The following is a 21,363-nucleotide window of genomic DNA, read 5'->3' on the forward strand; positions in this document are numbered from 1 at the left end:
TTGCCATGAGTAAGGATCAGGTGATACCTACGTCAAGCCGACATCTCCATGCTGGTTGCTTAAATTACGCAGCACCGTATCTTCTTCTTCTTCATCATAATCATAATCATAATCATAACACGACGACAGGTGGTCGCCGTACGTCCTGTAAGTGAGTCACTTGCCTTCTGGAAGGTCCAAAGAGAGCTACCATCACTCTGCAACGCGGCCGTCACGCGATAGATAAATATACACGCGATAGAAAACTCGTAACACGTCAACAAACACACGTCATCGGCACCGCCACGTCTCAAATCGCGGCCATACGTTTACTACCAGAAGACGAATTTTTCTGTTTTTCACACGTCCCCGATTCCGTTACGTTACCCCAAAGACCAAAGTTGTAGTAGGCCACAAGAGACTTCCTATGATCCTTCCGTTTTAAGTACATGATCCAGCAGCTAGTAACAAAGTTTCGATTTGATTTGGGTTGCTGCCCTGCCAAGAGGAAGAAGACGAGTCCCCATCGCAGATTAACAACCGCCGCGAATCTCCCGGCGGGCCCCGGACCGGCGTCCACCAGCCGCCGGCGAGCTGACGAGGCGAACCAAAAGCGAAACCGCCTCCGTGGCTCTTGCTCCGTTTATAAACCGGCACCATCGGACGACACCAGCCAGTCAGAAGAGAAAGGAAACCAACGCAACACATTGGCGCACTCCACGCATCATCGCTAAGCCGGATCCATCATCCATGGAGGCCCTCACGCTCACCTCCCTCCTCAAGGCCGCCGCCGCCGCCTTCCCCGACCGCCGCGCCATCGCCGTCCACGGCAAGATCGACCTCACGCACGCCGCGCTCGACGCCCTCGTCGACGCCGCCGCCGCGCGCCTCGCCGCCGGCGCCCACGGGCTCCGCCCCGGCCAGACCGTCGCGCTCTGCTTCCCCAACACCGTCGAGGTAACCGATTCTTGATTAATAACCGCCTATATATGAACAAAACCATCCGTCAATGGATGGATCGTCGTCTCAGGCGGCTCTGTTTCTCAATTCGTGTGTTGATTGATGATTGATGTGCGTGCAGCTGGTGGTGGTGTTCCTGGCGGTGATCCGCGCGCGGGGCGTGGCCGCGCCGCTCAACCCGGCCTACACGCAGGACGAGTTCGAGTTCTACCTCTCCGACTCGGGCGCGCGCCTGCTCGTCACCGGCGCCGACGGCAACGCGCCCGCGCAGGCCGCCGCCGCCAAGCTCGGCCTGCCCCACGCCGTCGCCGCCACGCTCACCGACGCAGCAGGGCCGCTCGGCCTCACCGGCCTTGCCGGGGACATCCAAGATAACCACCCCGCGCCCCAGAACAACGGCACCGTCCATCAGGACGGAGGCAACGAGCCGTCGGACGTGGCCCTGTTCCTGCACACCTCCGGCACGACGAGCCGGCCCAAGGGGGTGCCGCTCACGCAGCGCAACCTGGCGGCCTCCGTCCAGAACATCCGCGCCGTGTACCGGTTCGCGGAGACGGACGCGACGGTGGTGACACTGCCGCTGTTCCACGTGCACGGCCTCATGTGCGCGCTGCTGTCCTCTCTGGCGTCCGGCGCGTCGGTGGCGCTCCCGGCCGCCGGCCGCTTCTCGGCGTCCACGTTCTGGGGCGACATGCTCGCGGCGGGCGCCACGTGGTACACGGCGGTGCCCACGATCCACCAGATCATCCTGGACCGGCACGCGTCGCTGCCGGAGCCGCGGTACCCGGCGCTGCGGTTCGTGCGCAGCTGCAGCGCGTCGCTGGCGCCGGTGATCCTGGAGCGGCTGGAGGCGGCGTTGGGGGCGCCGGTGCTGGAGGCGTACGCCATGACGGAGGCCTCCCACATGATGACCTCCAACCCGCTGCCGCAGGACGGGGCGCGCAAGCCGGGGTCCGTGGGGCGCGCGGCGGGGTCGCTGGAGGTGGCGGTGCTGGACGAGGTCGGCAGCCAGGTCCCCGCCGGCGAGCGCGGGGAGGTGTGCATCCGCGGGCCGAACGTGACGGCGGGGTACAAGACGGCCGACCCCGGCGCGAACGAGGCGGCGTTCCTGCACGGGTGGTTCCACACGGGGGACATCGGGGTGATGGACGGCGAGGGGTACCTCTCCCTCGTCGGGCGGATCAAGGAGCTCATCAACCGGGGCGGCGAGAAGATCTCGCCGATCGAGGTGGACTCGGTGCTGCTGGGCCACCCGGACGTGGCGCAGGCGGTGTCGTTCGGCGTCCCCGACGAGAAATACGGCGAGGAGATCCACTGCGCGGTGATCCCCCGGGAGGGAACGAGCGTGGCGCTGGGGGAGGAGGAGGTGGTGGCCTTCTGCCGGAAGAACCTGGCGGCGTTCAAGGTGCCCAAGAAGGTGTACATCGCCGCCGACCTGCCCAAGACGGCCACCGGCAAGATCCAGCGACGCATCGTCGCGCAGCACTTCTTCGTGCCCGCCGCCGCCGCCGCCGCCAAGGCCTAGAAGAGATCGTCGGTCCGTCGATCGATCACGTCGTCGTCTTTTGTCTGTTTGTTTACGTCGACATAGACAAAACAGGGGATTGATAATGATTTGATTGAGCAAAGATTACACTTTTCACCGCAGTGCATGCCGACGAACAAACCATGGTCGTGTCACCCACGTCATTCTTTTCTCTGAAGGAACCCGACACGAAGCTGCACCCGTGGAGAGGAGCCCGTGAGGGAAGCAGCTTCCCTGACGTACGTTACACGCCGTTAGGGACACTAGCATGTGGGGCTGATTCACAGCGAGCCCACCTGTCAATCGCCGAACGGCACCCTGCCGCACGTGAGGGGGCGCCGGCCACTAACCTTTTTTTTACCACGCCCGGCTAACCAAAACTATACTAATTGGCTGTAACATCCGATTCCGTTCCGTCACGCCATATAATATGGGTCTGTTTAGGACACATCTAAACTGATGTTCACTCATTTAACCTGATGTCCCTTCAGTTTGTGGTTTTTTTTCTATTTTTTTATTTTTGCTGCTGCATTATATGTTTGTGCAAGCTTTTATGTGACATTCTTAAAAAGCATCTAGATGTGAACAAACTGATATAATATAAGAGCATAGATTATATATTAAAAACAAAAAGGTAGGCATAGCATCTGATACGTTCGGCGATAGCTCAATGATGAGGGCTCTGTTTCATAGTACTATACTCCACTAGCTTGCTGCTCTGCACTAGCCGAGACGGGAAAAAATGTGGAGAAAGATCGTGCAGTGTTTTGGGCAAGCGGGAACCGGGGACGAGAACGGATACGACCGCCAGGGGCCTTCACCAGATGCGCCCATCTCTCCCTCCACACACTCAACGGACAAACGTTACGCATACGGGCATCGCGTACGTACTACGTCTACGTTGCTTGCTCCCGTCCCTTCCTTTTTGCATTTGCTGATTGATCTCCGTCACCTTTACTGGACTAGTTTCGTTTGCCGTGGCTCTCATGGGTGGGTGGAAGAGCGCGTGACGTGTGGCCATTCGCCCACAGTGCTCGATCTCCTCCTCTTCTTTCTTTGTGGTGCCGTGCCGTGCCTGGACCAGTGCCAATGTCGACATCTCCTTACCTTGGACTAACAAATACTAATTCCCTCAGATATTCGGTCCCATTGATCCGGGCTAGGGAAAGGTGCGGGCACACCATGCATGCTTGCTTGCTCAATAACCAGGGCCCTCATTCTCCTCACCATGCAAATAAAATCACCTGTACACTTCAGCGTATCAGAATATCGGGTCGACGACAGGTCTGGCCGACTACTCCACCATCCTTCGTACTCTAGAAAAACGACACGGCGTTTGAAAATAAGCTCTATGGCACTTGACCGAACACCTGCAGGGCGTGGTATCCGCCATGGACGTTGTCGACAAGGAGGCGGAGTGTACCTGGTTGCAGACGTCCGGCAATACACGTGCGGCAGCCGGAGATGTACAACGACGGTATCAGAGGAGGAGGGTGTGGATGCAAACTAAGAGGGAGAAGGGCGCTTTGCATAATCTTCTACAAAAGAGTGAGCGTGGGGACAGTGCAACTCGACAAGATTGCATAATCTTCATAATCAGCTCAAAGAAAAAGAAACACTGGAACTATTTCTAGAATTTCTCACCGCGACTGATATGAAAGCCTCTACATGAGATATAGAGACTACGGTCGAACTTGTAGCTGAACTATATAGGTTGGAAAATTCGTGCTGGCCTTTGTGGTATGCAGACGAAATATTGTTGGGCAAACAATGAACCTATAATTCACAGAGAAGTGTTGATGGGCCCTGACTCCGGAAATTGGCTATATGCCATCAAAATCCGAAATAGTATCCATTCACACAATTCAAGCTTAGAACTTGATGAACCCTTCGAAAGACTTAGAGTCTAAAGAATAGTAATGAAACTGTAAACTGAAAAACATAAAAATGTTTTATAATGCTTGGCTTGTTACGAATATCTTATGACAAGATCAAAGAATTGACTATGACGAGATTGTCTCATCATAGCAATGCTTAAAGTCATTTCGGGTTAAACTAGCAATTATTAAATATTTCAATTATAAGACAAAGCAGATGGATGTCAAAATGATTCCCATGAGATGGAAATAGAACCAAGTTTGTATATTTGATACGATGCAAGGTAATTTTGTCGATCCAGAGGATGCTAGTAAGTATGCAAACTTCAAGAGATCTTATAATGATCTGAACCAAGCATAATAGAGTTGGAATCTTCGTACTGGTAAAATGGTCAAATAAATTGATTTCATCGAGTAAAGCGAAAATGCTTTTATTTACAAGAAAGGAAGTGGGAGCATGATAATATTTCTAAACACTATATGTACATGACATATTGTTGATTAGAAGTTATTTTCTTGACACTGATTAAGACTTTATTGAAACTAGTTATTCAGTAAAATACTTAAGCAATGAATAGTCTTGGTACTAGACATAATGATCTATGGAGGTAATAGTGTCTAATCGGACTTAGCCAAAATACACATCGATTGAATACTAAAGCAGTTTAATATGAAAAATGTCAAGAAGAGTTTCTTGTCCATGTCACATGGAAGGAGTCGGTATCCTGAAATACGGATGAGCGAAATATGATTTCAACCACTCTTGTATTCCATAGTATGTAGGCAACCAGATATTTCCAATACTCCAAGTTAGTTGTAAGTAAAAGTTACTTGTATGGTCAAATTCTTGATCATAGGACAACAATGAAAATGCCGTTAAAGATTGACGACATGTTTCTCACACACGGAGAAAATGAAGAGATTGTTGTAAGGAGTTACATCAATGAAGGCTCGTTGTCAGTAGTACATCGATAAAATCTTCATCTATGCTCCAAGTGATTTTTTCATTTCAAATTAATAGTGATTTATGGTGGCACAGTAAGTTGAAATTGGTCCAACAAAGTTAATATGGTGAATTCTATAACAAAAAGCTAAGTATATTATTGCTTTAGAAGCAAAAATGAAGGGTGATGAATCAAAAGTTCATTTATGAACCTGGTATGGTTTCTAGATGATTGTATTATTGGAACACTATTCTTAATAGTGGTTCCATAACTCAGTCTAAGGAATAAAAAGGTTCTACCAGTGATTCAATATATATATACAAAGACGGTTTCACATAAATTATGCATTCTTGTGAAAGCATGATAGATGCATAGAAATGCAAACAATACACACAGATCTGAAGTTGTCTCGGTAGGACGAAGTCTATACCACAAGCAAAGCATGGACTGACACCGGATTGCCATTGGTGTAAAAGTTAAAAGTTCTAACTAGATTATTGACTCTAGTGCAAGTGGGAGACTGTTAGAAATATGCCTAGAGGCAATAATATTGTATTATTATATTTCCATATTCATAGTTAAGAGTTTGTATTCAATGTTATAACTGCTATGATCCTGAAATATGCAGGTCAATGAGAAACTCATATGTACGTATGGAATGATAAACGGTAACAATAGGTTCCCGGTCTCGCCTCTAAGACTAGCTCAAGTGTTGTTGGTGACCACGTTTTCCGGATCTTAGGATATCGTTAAAATTGGGAAACGTAGCATGCAATTTCAAAAAAATTCCAACGCTCACGCAATATCTACCTAGAAGATGCATAGCAACAAGAAGTGGAGAGTGTGTCTACGTACCCTCGTAGACCTAAAGCCGAATTCGGTTTCCCCCTGGTGGGGGGTGCGCCAGCCCCTTGTGGGCTGGTGTGCCTTCCTCCTATGGCCTATATGGCCCATATCTTCCACAGGGGGGTTCCGGTAACCCCTCTGGTACTCCGGAATGTACCCGATGTTGGGGAACGTTGCATAAAATAAAAAAATTCTACGTTCACCAAGATCCATCTATGAGTTCATCTAGCAACGAGAGAGAGAGAGAGAGATGCATCTACATACCCTTGTAGATTGCGTGCGGAAGCATTCAAGAGAACGGGGTTGAGGTAGTCGTTCTCGTCGTGATCCTATCACCGGAGATCCTAGCGCCGAACGGACGGCACCTCCCCGTTCAACACACGTACGGTCAGTGTGACGTCTCCTCCGTCTTGATCCAGCAAGGGGGAAGGAGAGGTTGATGAAGATCTAGCAGCACGACGGCTTGGTGGTGGATGCAGCAGGACTCCGACAGGGCTTCGCCAAGCAACTGCGGGAGGAGGAAGAGGTGTAGCAGGAGGAGGGAGGCGCCAAGACTCAGGTTGCGGCTGCCCTCCCTCCCCCCTCCTTTATATAGGCCCCCTGGGGGGGGGGGCGCCGACCCTGGAGATGGGAATCTCCCAAGGGGGCGGCGGCCAGGGGGGTGGAGTGCCCCCCAAGGCAAGTGGTGCGCCCCCACCCTAGGGTTTCCAACCCTAGGCGCAGGGGGGGCCCAAGGGGGGGGGGGCGCACCAGCCCACTAGGGGCTGGTTCCCCTCCCACCTCAGCCCACGGAGCCCTCCGGGATAGGTGGCCCCACCCGGTGGACCCCCGGGACCCTTCCGGTGGTCCCGGTACAACACCGGGTGACCCCGAAACTTTCCCGATGGCTGAAACAGCACTTCCTATATATAATTCTTTACCTCCGGACCATTCTGGAAGTCCTCGTGACGTCCGGGATCTCATCCGGGACTCCGAGAAACATTCGGTTTGCTGCATACTCATATTCATACAACCCTAGCATCACCGAACCTTAAGTGTGTAGACCCTACGGGTTCGGGAGACATGCAGACATGACCGAGACGGCTCTCCGGTCAATAACCAACAGCGGGATCTGGATACCCATGTTGGCTCCCACATACTCCTTGATGATCTCATCGGATGAACCACGATGTCGAGGATTCAAGCAACCCCATATACTATTCCCTTTGTCAGACGGTATGTTGCTTGCCCGAGATTCGATCGTCGGTATCCCAGCACCTCGTTCAATCTCGTTGCCGGCAAATCACTTTACTCGTACCGTAATGCATGATCCCGTGACCAGACACTTGGTCACTTTGAGCTCATTATGATGATGCACTACCGAGTGGGCCCAGTGATACCTCTCCGTAATACGGAGTGACAAATCCCAGTCTCGATCCGTGTCAACCCAACAGACACTTTCGGAGATACCTGTAGTGCACCTTTATAGTCACCCAGTTACGTTGTGACATTTGGTACACCCAAAGCACTCCTACGGTATCCGGGAGTTACATGATCTCATGGTCTAAGGAAAAGATACTTGACATTGGAAAAGCTCTAGCAAAACGAACTACACGATCTTGTGCTATGCTTAGGATTGGGTCTTGTCCATCACATCATTCTCCTAATGATGTGATCCCGTTATCAACGACATCCAATGTCCATAGTCAGGAAACCATGACTATCTGTTGATCAACGAGCTAGTCAACTAGAGGCTCACTACGGACATGTTGTGGTCTAAGTATTCACACGTGTATTACGATTTCCGGATAATACAATTATAGCATGAATAAAAGACAACTATCATGAACAAAGAAATATAATAATAATCCTTTTATTATTGCCTCTAGGGCATATTTCCAACAGTCTCCCACTTGCACTAGAGTCAATAATCTAGTTACATTGTGATGAATCGAACACCCATAGAGTTCTGGTGTTGATCATGTTTTGCTCGCGGAAGAGGTTTAGTCAACGGATCTGCGACATTCAGATCCGTATGTACTTTGCAAATATCTATGTCTCCATCTTGAACATTTTCACGGATGGAGTTGAAACGACGCTTGATGTGCCTGGTCTTCTTGTGAAACCTGGGCTCCTTGGCAAGGGCAATAGCTCCAGTGTTGTCACAAAAGAGAGTGATTGGACTCGACGCATTCGGTATGACTCCTAGGTCGGTGATGAACTCCTTCATCCATATTGCTTCATGTGCTGCCTCCGAGGCTGCCATGTACTCCGCTTCACATGTAGATCCCGCCACGACGCTCTGCTTGCAACTGCACCAGCTTACTGCTCCACGATTCAACATATACACGTATCCGGTTTGTGACTTAGAGTCATCCAGATCTGTGTCGAAGCTAGCGTCGACGTAACCCTTTACGACGAGCTCTTCGTCACCTCCATAAACGAGAAACATGTCCTTTGTCCTTTTCAGGTACTTCAGGATATTCTTGACCGCTGTCTAGTGTTCCTTGCCGGGATTACTTTGGTACCTTCCTACCAAACTTACGGCAAGGTTTACATCAGGTCTGGTACACAGCATGGCATACATAATAGATCCTATGGCTGAGGCATAGGGGATGACACTCATCTCTTCTTTATCTTTTGCCGTGGTCGGGCATTGAGCCGAGCTCAATCTCACACCTTGCAATACAGGCAAGAACCCTTTCTTGGACTGATCCATTTTGAACTTCTTCAAAATCTTATCAAGGTATGTGCTTTGTGAAAAACCTATGAGGCGTCTCGATCTATCCCTATAGATCTTGATGCCTAATATGTAAGCAGCTTCTCCAAGGTCCTTCATTGAAAAACACTTATTCAAGTAGGCCTTAATGCTGTCCAAGAATTCTATATCATTTCCCATCAAAAGTATGTCATCTACATATAATATGAGAAATGCTACAGAGCTCCCACTCACTTTCTTGTAAACGCAGACTTCTCCATAAGTCTGCATAAACCCAAACGCTTTGATCATCTCATCAAAGCGAATGTTCCAACTCCGAGATGCTTGCACCAGCCCATAAATGAGTCGCTGGAGCTTGCATACTTTGTTAGCATTCTTAGGATCGACAAAACCTTCTGGCTGCATCATATACAGCTCTTCCTTAAGATAACTGTTAAGGAATGCCATTTTGACGTCCATCTGCCATATCTCATAATCATAGTATGCGGCAATTGCTAACATGATTCGGACAGACTTAAGCTTCGCTACGGGAGAGAAAGTCTCATCGTAGTCAACCTCTTGAACTTGTCGATAACCCTTAGCAACAAGTCGAGCTTTATAGATGGTGACATTACCATCCGTGTCCGTCTTCTTCTTAAAGATCCATTTGTTTTCTATCGCTCGCCGATCATCGAGCAAGTCAGTAAAAGTCCATACTTTGTTTTCATACATGGATTCTATCTCGGACTGCATGGCTTCTAGCCATTTGTTGGAATCTGGTCCCGCCATCGCTTCTTCATAGTTCGAAGGTTCACCGTTGTCTAACAACATGATTTCCAGGACAGGGTTGCCATACCACTCTGGTGTGGAACGTGTCATCGTGGACCTACGAAGTTCAGTAGCAACTTTATCTGAAGTACCTTGATCATCATCATTAATTTCCTCTCCAGTCGGTGTAGGCACCACAGGAACATTTTCCTGAGCTGCACTACTTTCCGGTTCAAGAGGTAGTACTTCATCGAGTTCTACTTTCCTCCCACTTACTCCTTTCGAGAGAAACTTTTTTTCCAGAAAGGATCCGTTCTTGGCAACAAAGATCTTGCCTTCGGATCTAAGGTAGAAGGTATACCCAATGGTTTCCTTGGGGTATCCTATGAAGACGCATTTTTCCGACTTGGGTTCGAGCTTTTCAGGTTGAAGTTTCTTGACATAAGCATCGCATCCCCAAACTTTTAGAAACGACAGCTTAGGTTTCTTCTCAAACCATAATTCATACGTTGTCATCTCAACGGAATTAGACGGTGCCCTATTTAAAGTGAATGTAGCTGTCTTTAGAGCGCATCCCCAAAATGATAGCGGTAAATCGGTAAGAGACATCATAGATCGCACCATGTCCAATAGAGTGCGATTACGACGTTCGGACACACCGTTACGCTGAGGTGTCCCAGGCGGCGTGAGTTGTGAAACGATTCCACATTTTCTTAAGTGTGTACCAAATTCGTGACTTAAATATTCTCCTCCACGATCCGATCGTAAGAATTTTATCTTTCGGTCACGTTGATTCTCTACTTCATTCTGAAATTCCTTGAACTTTTCAAAGGTCTCAGACTTGTGTTTCATCAAGTAGACATACCCATATCTACTTAAGTTATCAGTGAGAGTGAGAACATAACGATATCCTCCGCGAGCCTCAACGCTCATTGGACCGCACACATCGGTATGTATGATTTCCAATAAGTTGGTTGCTCGCTCCATTGTTCCGGAGAACGGAGTCTTGGTCATTTTGCCCATGAGGCATGGTTCGCATGTGTCAAATGATTCATAATCGAGAGACTCTAAAAGTCCATCAGCATGGAGCTTCTTCATGCGCTTGACACCAATGTGACCAAGGCGGCAGTGCCACAAGTATGTGGGACTATCGTTATCAACTTTACATCTTTTGGTATTCACACTATGAATATGTGTAACATTACGCTCGAGATTCATTAAGAATAAACCATTGACCATCGAGGCATGACCATAAAACATATCTCTCATATAAATAGAACAACCATTATTCTCGGATTTAAATGAGTAGCCATCTCGTATTAAACGAGATCCAGATACAATGTTCATGCTCAAACTTGGCACTAAATAACAATTATTGAGGTTCATAACTAATCCCGTGGGTAAATGTAGAGGTAGCGTGCCGACGGTGATCACATCGACCTTGGAACCATTCCCGACGTGCATCGTCACCTCGTCCTTCGCCAGTCTCCACTTATTCCGCAGCTCCTGCTGTGAGTTACAAATGTGAGCAACGGCACCGGTATCAAATACCCAGGAGTTACTACGAGTACTGGTAAGGTACACATCAATTACATGTATATCACATATACCTTTAGTGTTGCCGGCCTTCTTGTCCGCTAAATATTTGGGGCAATTTCGCTTCCGGTGACCCTTCCCTTTGCAATAAAAGCACCCAGTCTCAGGCTTGGGTCCATTCTTTGACTTCTTCCCGGCAACTGGCTTACTGGGCGAGGCAACATCTTTGTCGTCCTTCTTGAAGTTCTTCTTACCCTTGCCCTTCTTGAACTTAGTGGTCTTATTGACCATCAACACTTGATGTTCTTTCTTGATTTCAACCTCTGCTGACTTCAGCATTGAAAATACTTCAGGAATGGTCTTTACCATCCCCTGCATATTGTAGTTCATCACAAAGCTCTTGTAGCTCGATGGGAGCGACTGAAGGATTCAGTCAATGACCGCCTCGTCCGGGAGGTTAATGTCCAGCTGGGAGAGGCGGTTGTGCAACCCAAACATTTTGAGTATGTGCTCACTGACAGAACTGTTTTCCTCCATCTTACAACTATAGAACTTGTCGGAGACTTCATATCTCTCGACCCAGGCATGAGCTTGAAAAACCATTTTCAGCTCCTCGAACATCTCATATGCTCCGTGTTGCTCAAAACGCTTTTGGAGCCCCGGTTCTAAGCTGTAAAGCATGCCGCACTGAACGAGGGAGTAATCATCAGCACGTGACTGCCAAGCGTTCATAACGTCTTGGTTCTCTGGGATGGGTGCTTCACCTAGCGGTCCTTCTAGGACATATGCTTTCTTGGCTACTATGAGGATGATCCTCAGGTTCCGGACCCAGTCCGAATAGTTGCTGCCATCATCTTTCAGCTTGGTTTTCTCTAGGAACGCGTTGAAGTTCATGTTGACATGAGCGTTGGCCATTTGATCTACAAGACATATTTTGCAAAGATTTTAGACTAAGTTCATGATAATTAAGTTCATCTAATCAAATTATTTAATGAACTCCCACTCAGATTTGACATCCCTCTATTCATCTAAGTGTTACACGATCCAAGTCGACTAGCCCGTGTCCGATCATCACGTGAGACGGACTAGTCATCATCGATGAACATCTCCATGTTGATCGTATCTTCCATACGACTCATGTTCGACCTTTCGGTCTCTTGTGTTCCGAGGCCATGTCTGTACATGCTAGGCTCGTCAAGTTAACCCTAAGTGTTCTGCATGTGTAAAACTGTCTTACACCCGTTGTATGTGAACGTAAGGATCTATCACACCCGATCATCACGTGGTGCTTCGAAACGATGAACTTTAGCAATGGCGCACAGTTAGGGGGAACACTTTCTTGAAATTATTATAAAGGATCATCTTATTTACTACCGCCGTTCTAAGTAAACAAGATGCATAAAACATAATAAACATCACATGCAATTATATAAAGTAGTGACATGATACGGTCAATATCATATAGCTCCTTCGATCTCCATCTTCGGGGCTCCATGACCATCTTCGTCACCGGCATGACACCATGATCTCCATCATCATGATCTCCATCATCGTGCCTCCATGAAGTTGCTCGCCAACTATTACATCTACTACTATAGCTAACGGTTTAGAAATAAAGTAAAGTAATTACATGGCGTTAAATCATTGACATGCAGGTCATACAATAATTAAGACAACTCCTATGGCTCCTGCCGGTTGTCATACTCATCGACATGCAAGTTGTGATTCCTATTACAAGAACATGATCTCATACATCACAATATATCATTCATCATTCATCACAACTTCTGGCCATATCACATCACATGACAATTGCTGCAAAAACAAGTTAGACGTCCTCTAATTGTTGTTGCATCTTTTACGTGGCTGCAATTGGGTTCTAGCAAGAATGCTTTCTTACCTACGAATAACCACAACGTGGTTTTGTCAACTTCTATTTACCCTTCATAAGGACCCTTTTCATCGAATCCGCTCCAACTAAAGTAGGAGAGACAGACACCTGCTAGCCACCTTATGCAACTAGTGCATGTCAGTCGGTGGAACCTGTCTCACATAAGCGTACGTGTAAGGTCGGTCCGGGCCGCTTCATCCCGCAATACCGTTGAAGCAATAAAAGACTAGTAGTGGCAAGCAAGTTGACAAGATCTACGCCCACAACAGATTTGTGTTCTACTCGTGCAATAGAGAACTACGCATAGACCTAGCTCATGATGCCACTGTTGGGGAACGTTGCATAAAATAAAAAAATTCTACGTTCACCAAGATCCATCTATGAGTTCATCTAGCAATGAGAGAGAGATATGCATCTACATACCCTTGTAGATCGCGTGCGGAAGCGTTCAAGAGAACGGGGTTGAGGTAGTCGTTCTCGTCGTGATCCTATCACCGGAGATCCTAGCGCCGAACGGACGGCACCTCCGCGTTCGACACACGTACGGTCAGCGTGACGTATCCTCCGTCTTGATCCAGCAAGGGGGAAGGAGAGGTTGGTGAAGATCCAGCAGCACGACAGCGTGGTGGTGGATGCAGCAGGACTCCGGCAGGGCTTCACCAAGCAACTGCGGGAGGAGGAAGAGGTGTAGCAGGGGGAGGGAGGCGCCAAGACTCAGGTTGCGGCTGCCCTCCCTTCCCCCCTCCTTTATATAGGCCCCCTAGGGGGGCGCTGGCCCTGGAGATGGGAATCTCCCAAGGGGGCGGCGGCTAGGGGGGTGGAGTGCCCCCCAAGGCAAGTGGTGCGCCCCCACCCTAGGGTTTCCAACCCTAGCGCAGGGGGGCCCAAGTGGGGGGCGCACCATCCCACTAGGGGCTGGTTCCCCTCCCACCTCAGCCCACGGAGCCCTCCGGGATAGGTGGCCCCACCCGGTGGACCCCCGGGACCCTTCCGATGGTCCCGGTACAACACCGGGTGACCCCGAAACTTTCCCGATGGCCGAAACAGCACTTCCTATATATAATTCTTTACCTCCGGACCATTCCGGAAATCCTCGTGACATCCGGGATCTCATCTGGGACTCCGAGCAACATTCGGTTTGCTGCATACTCATATTCATACAACCCTAGCGTCACCAAACCTTAAGTGTGTAGACCCTACGGGTTCGGGAGACATGCAGACATGACCGAGACGGCTCTCCGGTCAATAACCAACAGCGGGATCTGGATACCCATGTTGGCTCCCACATACTCCTCGATGATCTCATCAGATGAACCACGATGTCAAGGATTCAAGCAACCCCGTATACTATTCCCTTTGTCAGACGGTATGTTACTTGCCCGAGATTCGACCATCGGTATCCCAACACCTCGTTCAATCTCATCGCCGGCAAGTCACTTTACTCGTACCGTAATGCATGATCCCGTGACCAGACACTTGGTCACTTTGAGCTCATTATGATGATGCACTACCGAGTGGGCCCGGTGATACCTCTCCGTAATACGGAGTGACAAATCCCAGTCTCGATCCGTGTCAACCCAACAGACACTTTCGGAGATACCTGTAGTGCACCTTTATAGTCACCCAGTTACATTGTGACGTTTGGTACACCCAAAGCACTCCTAAGGTATCCGGGAGTTACACGATCTCATGGTCTAAGGAAAAGATACTTGACATTGGAAAAGCTCTAGCAAAACAAACTATACGATCTTGTGCTATGCTTAGGATTGGGTCTTGTCCATCACATCATTCTCCTAATGATGTGATTCCGTTATCAACGATATCCAATGTCCATAGTCAGGAAACCATGACTATCTGTTGATCAACGAGCTAGTCAACTAGAGGCTCACTAGGGACATGTTGTGGTCTAAGTATTCACACGTGTATTACGATTTCCGGATAATACAATTATAGCATGAATAAAAGACAACTATCATGAACAAAGAAATATAATAATAATCCTTTTATTATTGCCTCTAGGGCATATTTCCAACACCCGATACACTCCGGAACCCTTCTGGTCTCCGAATACTACCTTCCAATATTTTATTTTGAGACAACCTTCCAATATATCAATCTTTACCTCTAGACCATTCAATACTCCTTGTGGGCTGGTGTGCCTCCATCCTATGGCCCATATGGCCCATATCTTCCACCGGAGGGTTCCGGTAACCCCTCTAGTACTCTAGAATGTACCTGATACACTCCAGAACCCTTCCGGTGTCTGAATACTACCTTCCAATATATCAATCTTTACCTCTAGACCATTTCGAGACTCATCGTCGTGTCCGTGATCTCATCCGGGACTCCGAACAACCTTCGGTCACCAAAACACATAACTCATATAATACATATCGTCATCGAACGTTAAGCGTGCGGACCCTATGGGTTCGGGAACTATGTAGACATCACCGAGACACCTATCCGGTTAATAACCAACGACGGAACCTGGATGCTCAGATTGGTTCCCACATATTCTACGAAGATCTTTATCGGTCGAACCACTATGTGAACATACGTTATTCCCTTTGTCATCGGTATGTTACTTGCCCGAGATTCGATCATCGGTATCTTCATACCTAGTTCAATTTCGTTACCGACAACTCTCTTTACTCGTCCCGTAATGCATCATCCCGCAACTAACTCATTAGTCACACTGCTTGCAAGGCTTCATATGATGTGCATTACCGAGAGGGCCCAGCAAACACCTTTGGAGATACCTGTAGAGCATCTTTATAATCACCCAGTTACGTTGTGATGTTTGATAGCACATAAGGCATTCCTATGGTGTCCGGGAGTTGCATAATCTCATAGTCGGAGGAATATGTATTTGACATGAAGAAAGCAGTAGCAATAAATGATCATTATGCTAAGCTAACGGATGGGTCTTGTCCATCACATCATTCCACTAATGATCTGATCCCGTTCATCAAATGAAAACTCATGTCCATGGTTAGGAAACTTAACCATCTTTGATCAAGGAGCTAGTCAAGTAGAGGCATACTAGGGACACGATGTTTTGTCTATGTATCCACACATGTATCAAGTTTCCGGTTAATACAATTCTAGCATGACTAATAAACATTTATCATGAATAAGGAAATATAAAATAACAACTTTATTATTGCCTCTAGGGCATATTTCCTTCAGTTAAGTATAACCATAGTCCTAAACCAACATCGAGGATATGACGTTAGACGAACAATCATATTGAATCGACCCAATTCTTGTATGTTATACTTTGTGATTATATCGTCTAAAATCACATGTTATAACACAGAGTGTTAGCATGTGTTTTAGTTCCTCAGACCATGAGAGTATCTCGGTCACTTCCTACTATATAGTAGGATTTGAGGTTGCTCAAATATTATCTGTAACAAGGTGATCATAACGACAACTTTCAGGTTCACCGGAAAAATTGACAAGTGACCGGATAGCTCGAGAGTGGGATTTGCTCCTCCGACGATAGTGATATATTCTTAGGGACCTCTTGGTCTGACGGCATCCATCATCGTCTGGCCATACACAGGTGACTACGTCACGGGGATGCCGGAACACATCGACGAGAAAGAAGAACAAAACTGGTAACTCAAGCAACGGTAGTGAGCATGGTGATGACTCTGGAGGATAATGATGCACATCGGGTTTTGTAAAGTATCGCGAAGCAAAGGGAACATCACATGATAACCAAAGGTTCACTCGAATATCATACATGTAATCATAAGGACCGATATGGATGTCCACGGTTCCGCTATCGGTCATTTAATGAAGTGGTTTCGTTCATGTCTATGATTTACTGAACCTATGGAGTCACAAGCTTAAGGTAATCACGATCTGCTGAGTGCTAGTGTGATGGGAGTGATGGGAATATATTTGTGGAATTGTTTTATTAATATCCGGAATAGTTCCGAGAGGTTCCAGAAGCGTTTCGGGCTCACTGGAAGGGTTTCGGTGAATATCGGGTAATACCGGGTATTAACGATTAGGCGGAAAATGTTTCCGGGGATGTTAAATTATATATATTCAATTTAATATCAATGAGCCTAATAAGTCCAAGAGGTGGAAGGAAACTTAGGCCAAAAAGGCCCAAGTGGGAAAGTGCCTCCCTTCCCTAAGGAAGGGCCGAATAGGAGTAGAGGAGGAGTCCTACTCCTCCTCCCCTTAGTTGGACGCCCCAAGGAGGGTTTCCCTCCTTGGTGGTAGCCCCTCCATCTCTCCTCTAACCTATATATAGTGGGTGTTTGGTGCCTAATTGATTAGCACAAGTTTTGGAGCCTCCTCTAATTGATCTAGTGCACATTCTAGTTGGTCATGGTTGACTAATTAGAGCGAGGCCTAGCCACCTCTAATCCTCATAACTAGAAGCTGCATGTGGTTCTAAAGTCCTCCCTCTAATTCTCCGGCGACGATTAGGTCTGGACAGCGAAGCGTTACCGGATCGTGAAGACCGTACGCTTGCAACCAAGTAGAGAAGCCGTGCTTTCGGTCTTCCGTTCGAGGGATCGTTCATGGGCGGTTCGCGGGATCGTCGTCGACATTCGAGGGACTCCATGTATGATCTACACCGACTCGTCTACTTCCGCTGCACTCCCGGAGTCGGTAACAATCGTTGATCAAAATCCGTTATGCATTTTCGTATTGTTACTCGGTGATCGTAGGACGAATTGTTTTCTACTACGTTTTCCAACATGGATTGGAAGAGAATGGGACCGGGAGGGGGGGGGGGGTGTCGGAGTCCTATGTGGCTGTTATCCGGACTCTCGCAAAGCGCCCCCCACTTTGCTTTCAATTTGCGGGAAAAAGTGCGTCAGGGGTGGATGGCGGACCGATACATGCCTGTGTTGGATGGCAAAACATGTATGCAGCACGCAGTCCGGACATACGCGGGCGGTTTGAGGGTCGGCGATGGAGAAGTCCGTAGTGACATCTTCGGTTGCGGGTCTCACCGCTCACCTCATTGGTTGCCTCCGCGGGTGTCGTTGGCAAAACGGACTATTGTTGCCCGAATTGTTGTCACCATGGGCCTGGGGTAGCTCCATCTTGTGGTTGGATGTTTGGACCGGCGAGTGACGACGACATTTGTTTTGAATACGAAACTGCTCTGCGTAAGATTAATTTTCGTCGGATAGCTACACAACCAGACTGCAAGTGCTATGGCCCACAATATGGATCATCTACAATTATTCTCTAATCGTACATGTCGGACGGGAATTGATCGTATGTATAGCAAGGTCGTTTTGAATAACACAATAGGTACACATGAGTCGCGTGAAAACGATATTTGGGCCAGCCAATTTCGGATGAACGAAGCAATAGCCGCCGGACGAAAGGAAAGAGCAACCGTCGGCTCGTCGGAGATCTTAGGGTGGCAGGCTAACCGATATGTTGTAAAAAAAAATTTGTAGATAAAATAAAAAAAGGATGTAGATCAAGATCGTTGAGTGTGTGGACAGGCGGGGAGTGGGGACGAACGAATACAATCGCGTGGTGTGCAGGGGCCTCCACCACCGCGTGAATACGGCCATGCGCCCATACGTGTCAGACTGATCCAGACGGCGGGCGGGCGTACAGGTACAGATCAGGTCGTTACGCCTACGGTCATCACGTACTACGTCTATGTTGCTTGCTCCCGTCCCGTCCTTTGCATTTGCTGATTGACCTCGATCACCTTTTGCTTTACTAGGTTCGTTTGCTGTGGCTCTGGGTCCCATTTGCTGATTGATGGACAAAAGAAAAAGTGTAGGCACAGGCAAATCATGCTTGCCCACAGCCAGAGCCGGTGCCGGTGCCGCGCCCGTCGTCGTCGCGCAATGATATCATCATTTCTGTGAAATCCTACTAGACCGGGCTCTTTTCTCCATCGGCGGAGCGTGCGTGCGTGCGTGAAAAGACCATGCACGCATGCATCGGGTTGCTTGATCGGTCGCCTTTTTCTTAGAACTGCCATCGATCTTGCATTTTATTCATCTTGGAGGATAACATCTGATTGCAAAATGTCAATCAGAAATTCAGGGATAGCAAAGAGAGAAAGGAAGTCTGCATCTAAACCTAGAGCTCCTTTAGCACATGTATGAGCAGCAATATTTGCTTCTCGTCCGGTCCATCTTAGCACAAAACCCTGGAAATGTTGAAGATAAGTACGCATCTCCGAGACAATGTGGCTCCCGATCGATATATCAGTAACCTGCTCCAACGAGGAAACCAGAGCTTGACAATCTGTTTCAATGATGACTTGCGCGTAGCCCTCCACCACCAGTTCGCAGCCGAGACTGCGTGTGTATTTCGGAACGGCCATTAATTTTCATTCTTCATTTCCGGGCGCACGCAGCTGCCTGGACCTGACACGCTGCGCGCTGTACTCCACGGCGCTACTGTATATAAGCTGCTTGTTCTCGTCCCTTCTTTTGCTTTCTTCCTCCCCCTACCCGTGAAGTGACCTGGTTACCGGCCAGTCCATTTCGAGTGATTTACGGAAGAAAGTTCGTTAGGGCCGTGTCGTGTCAAGTAGCAGTACGTGGTGCGTCATATTCGAAACTACTACAGTAGTATAGTAGTAGGTGGTCAGGACGAGAAAAGGGACGGTCGAGACGAGACAGTGGAAAGCGCAGGCAGATTATTTACATCTGTCGCACAGTGTCGATTGACTCTTTTTTGCGATCGCTGTCGCTGCAAGAGAGAGCGCGCGTGACGTGTCGCCGCCCACAGTGATTTCGTCGCCTCTCTTCCCTTTTTGTGTGTGGTGTGGAGGTGCGGTGCTCTTCTCGTCCCTAGCGAGTGGCCAGTGGCGATGTCGACATCACCTCACCTTCTTAGACTAACGAATAATTCCCTGACATGGCAATATTCGGTCCCCTTGATCCGGGTTGAGGAAAGGTGTGGGGCGCCCGCGCACCCTGTGCACCCTGTCGTTGCTGCGCCTGCCCGTGCAACGGGGAGCAACTAGTATAGAATCTGAGCATGTGGTGCAAAAATAGAAAAATGGATCTGTACCATTGGATGGAAGATTGATGGCCTAGATTCGGGTTGGGCGTTGTATGCGCAAACTTTGCAAAAAAGACCGTCCCCAAAAGCTAATTTGGTCCTGATGCCCCTCCCGTTCAAACCCAAATCCCCTGGCATGAACAGATTTCCCCCCCAGGGCGGCGGCGTGGGCGACCCGGATCCCTTCTCAAGCTAGCTGAGTACTCCCTCCTCCAGATCTCTCGATGGCTCCTTGCCGTTGTGTGCCTGGCGGCCCAGAGAGGCGGACTAGATCGAGCTCGTCAGCCACCAACCACCGCCCCACACTCTCCTCGTCGCAGCCTCCCTTCTGAAGGTCCGATGGATCTGGGTTCGTTGCCTCCTCTCCCCCCCCTCTCTCTCTAAGGCTCCAGTAATATCTCGCGTCCTCCTCCCCCCCAATCGGCGTCAAGCCGGTTGTGGTCTCCTCAGCTCCTTCCAGACTGGCCGTGTGACGAGGTGCTTCATTTTTCTGGTAAGTAGATTTTAACTTTTATTTTCTAGTAATTTTGTGCTACAGTCCAACTTTATTATCAATTATATTAAGCAAAACTCTCACCTCTGTTTAAAAACAATTGTAGATAAAATAAAAAAAGGATGTAGATCAAGATCGTTGAGTGTCTGGACAAGCGGGGACTAGGGACGAACGAATACAATCGCGTGTTGTGCAGGGGCCTCCACGACCGCGTGAATACGGCCATGCGCCCATACGTGTCGCCCGGCTCGGCTCTTTTTTTTTGCATGGTAATACATGTCTCATTTATATCATAAGGATCATAGTACAAGTCACGTACAAACCGACCTGGCAAAACTGAAAAGACAGCAAAATGTTAGCCTTTGCACAAAGGAACAACAACCAAGAAGTAAAATTACAATCAAGACCGAAGAAACCTTCGAACTTGACATTAACGCCCGTCACAGGCCTCTGGGACCACCGTAGCAGCCGTCAAAGGAAACAATGACGAATCACCTTCACACCCGAGGTCGAAGCGGCTCCATCGCTGATATGCAGCTTTGCGGACCTCCAAGGTGGTTCACCAAAAGCGAAACCATTATCGTTGAACGAATCAGACCGGGGCAACACCCCAGACACGCCATCGAACTCCAGATCTTGCATCCCCACATGACTAAGACGCCGGAGGAGAAAACCATACTTGCCATCCACGAACCACGAACCCAGCACACGATCTACCATCTTTCAGATGCCGCCGATGCAGACCACAATCTGCATCCGCTCCTGGACTACCTCCCAAGCTCCGCGCCGGCGCTGGAGCAAACGCCGTCGCAATGGCGGAGCCCGAGGACACAGGTCCACCACGAGG

The 21,363-nt window shown here is 48.6% G+C and overlaps 1 protein-coding gene across 1 annotated transcript; it reads left to right on the forward strand.

Annotated features, from left to right (window-relative positions):
* The first annotated feature begins 458 nt into the window (after window positions 1–458).
* On the forward strand, window positions 459–2,586 carry LOC123047502 (oxalate--CoA ligase). The gene is made up of 2 exons (XM_044471073.1): window positions 459–936; window positions 1,061–2,586. Exons 1-2 carry the CDS (start codon window positions 730–732, stop codon window positions 2,462–2,464), a joined length of 1,611 nt encoding a protein of 536 aa, XP_044327008.1. The 5' UTR covers window positions 459–729; the 3' UTR covers window positions 2,465–2,586.
* Window positions 2,587–21,363: the final 18,777 nt, after the last annotated feature.

Source organism: Triticum aestivum, chromosome 2B (genome assembly GCF_018294505.1).
Source record: "Triticum aestivum cultivar Chinese Spring chromosome 2B, IWGSC CS RefSeq v2.1, whole genome shotgun sequence".
Taxonomy (NCBI): domain Eukaryota; kingdom Viridiplantae; phylum Streptophyta; class Magnoliopsida; order Poales; family Poaceae; genus Triticum; species Triticum aestivum.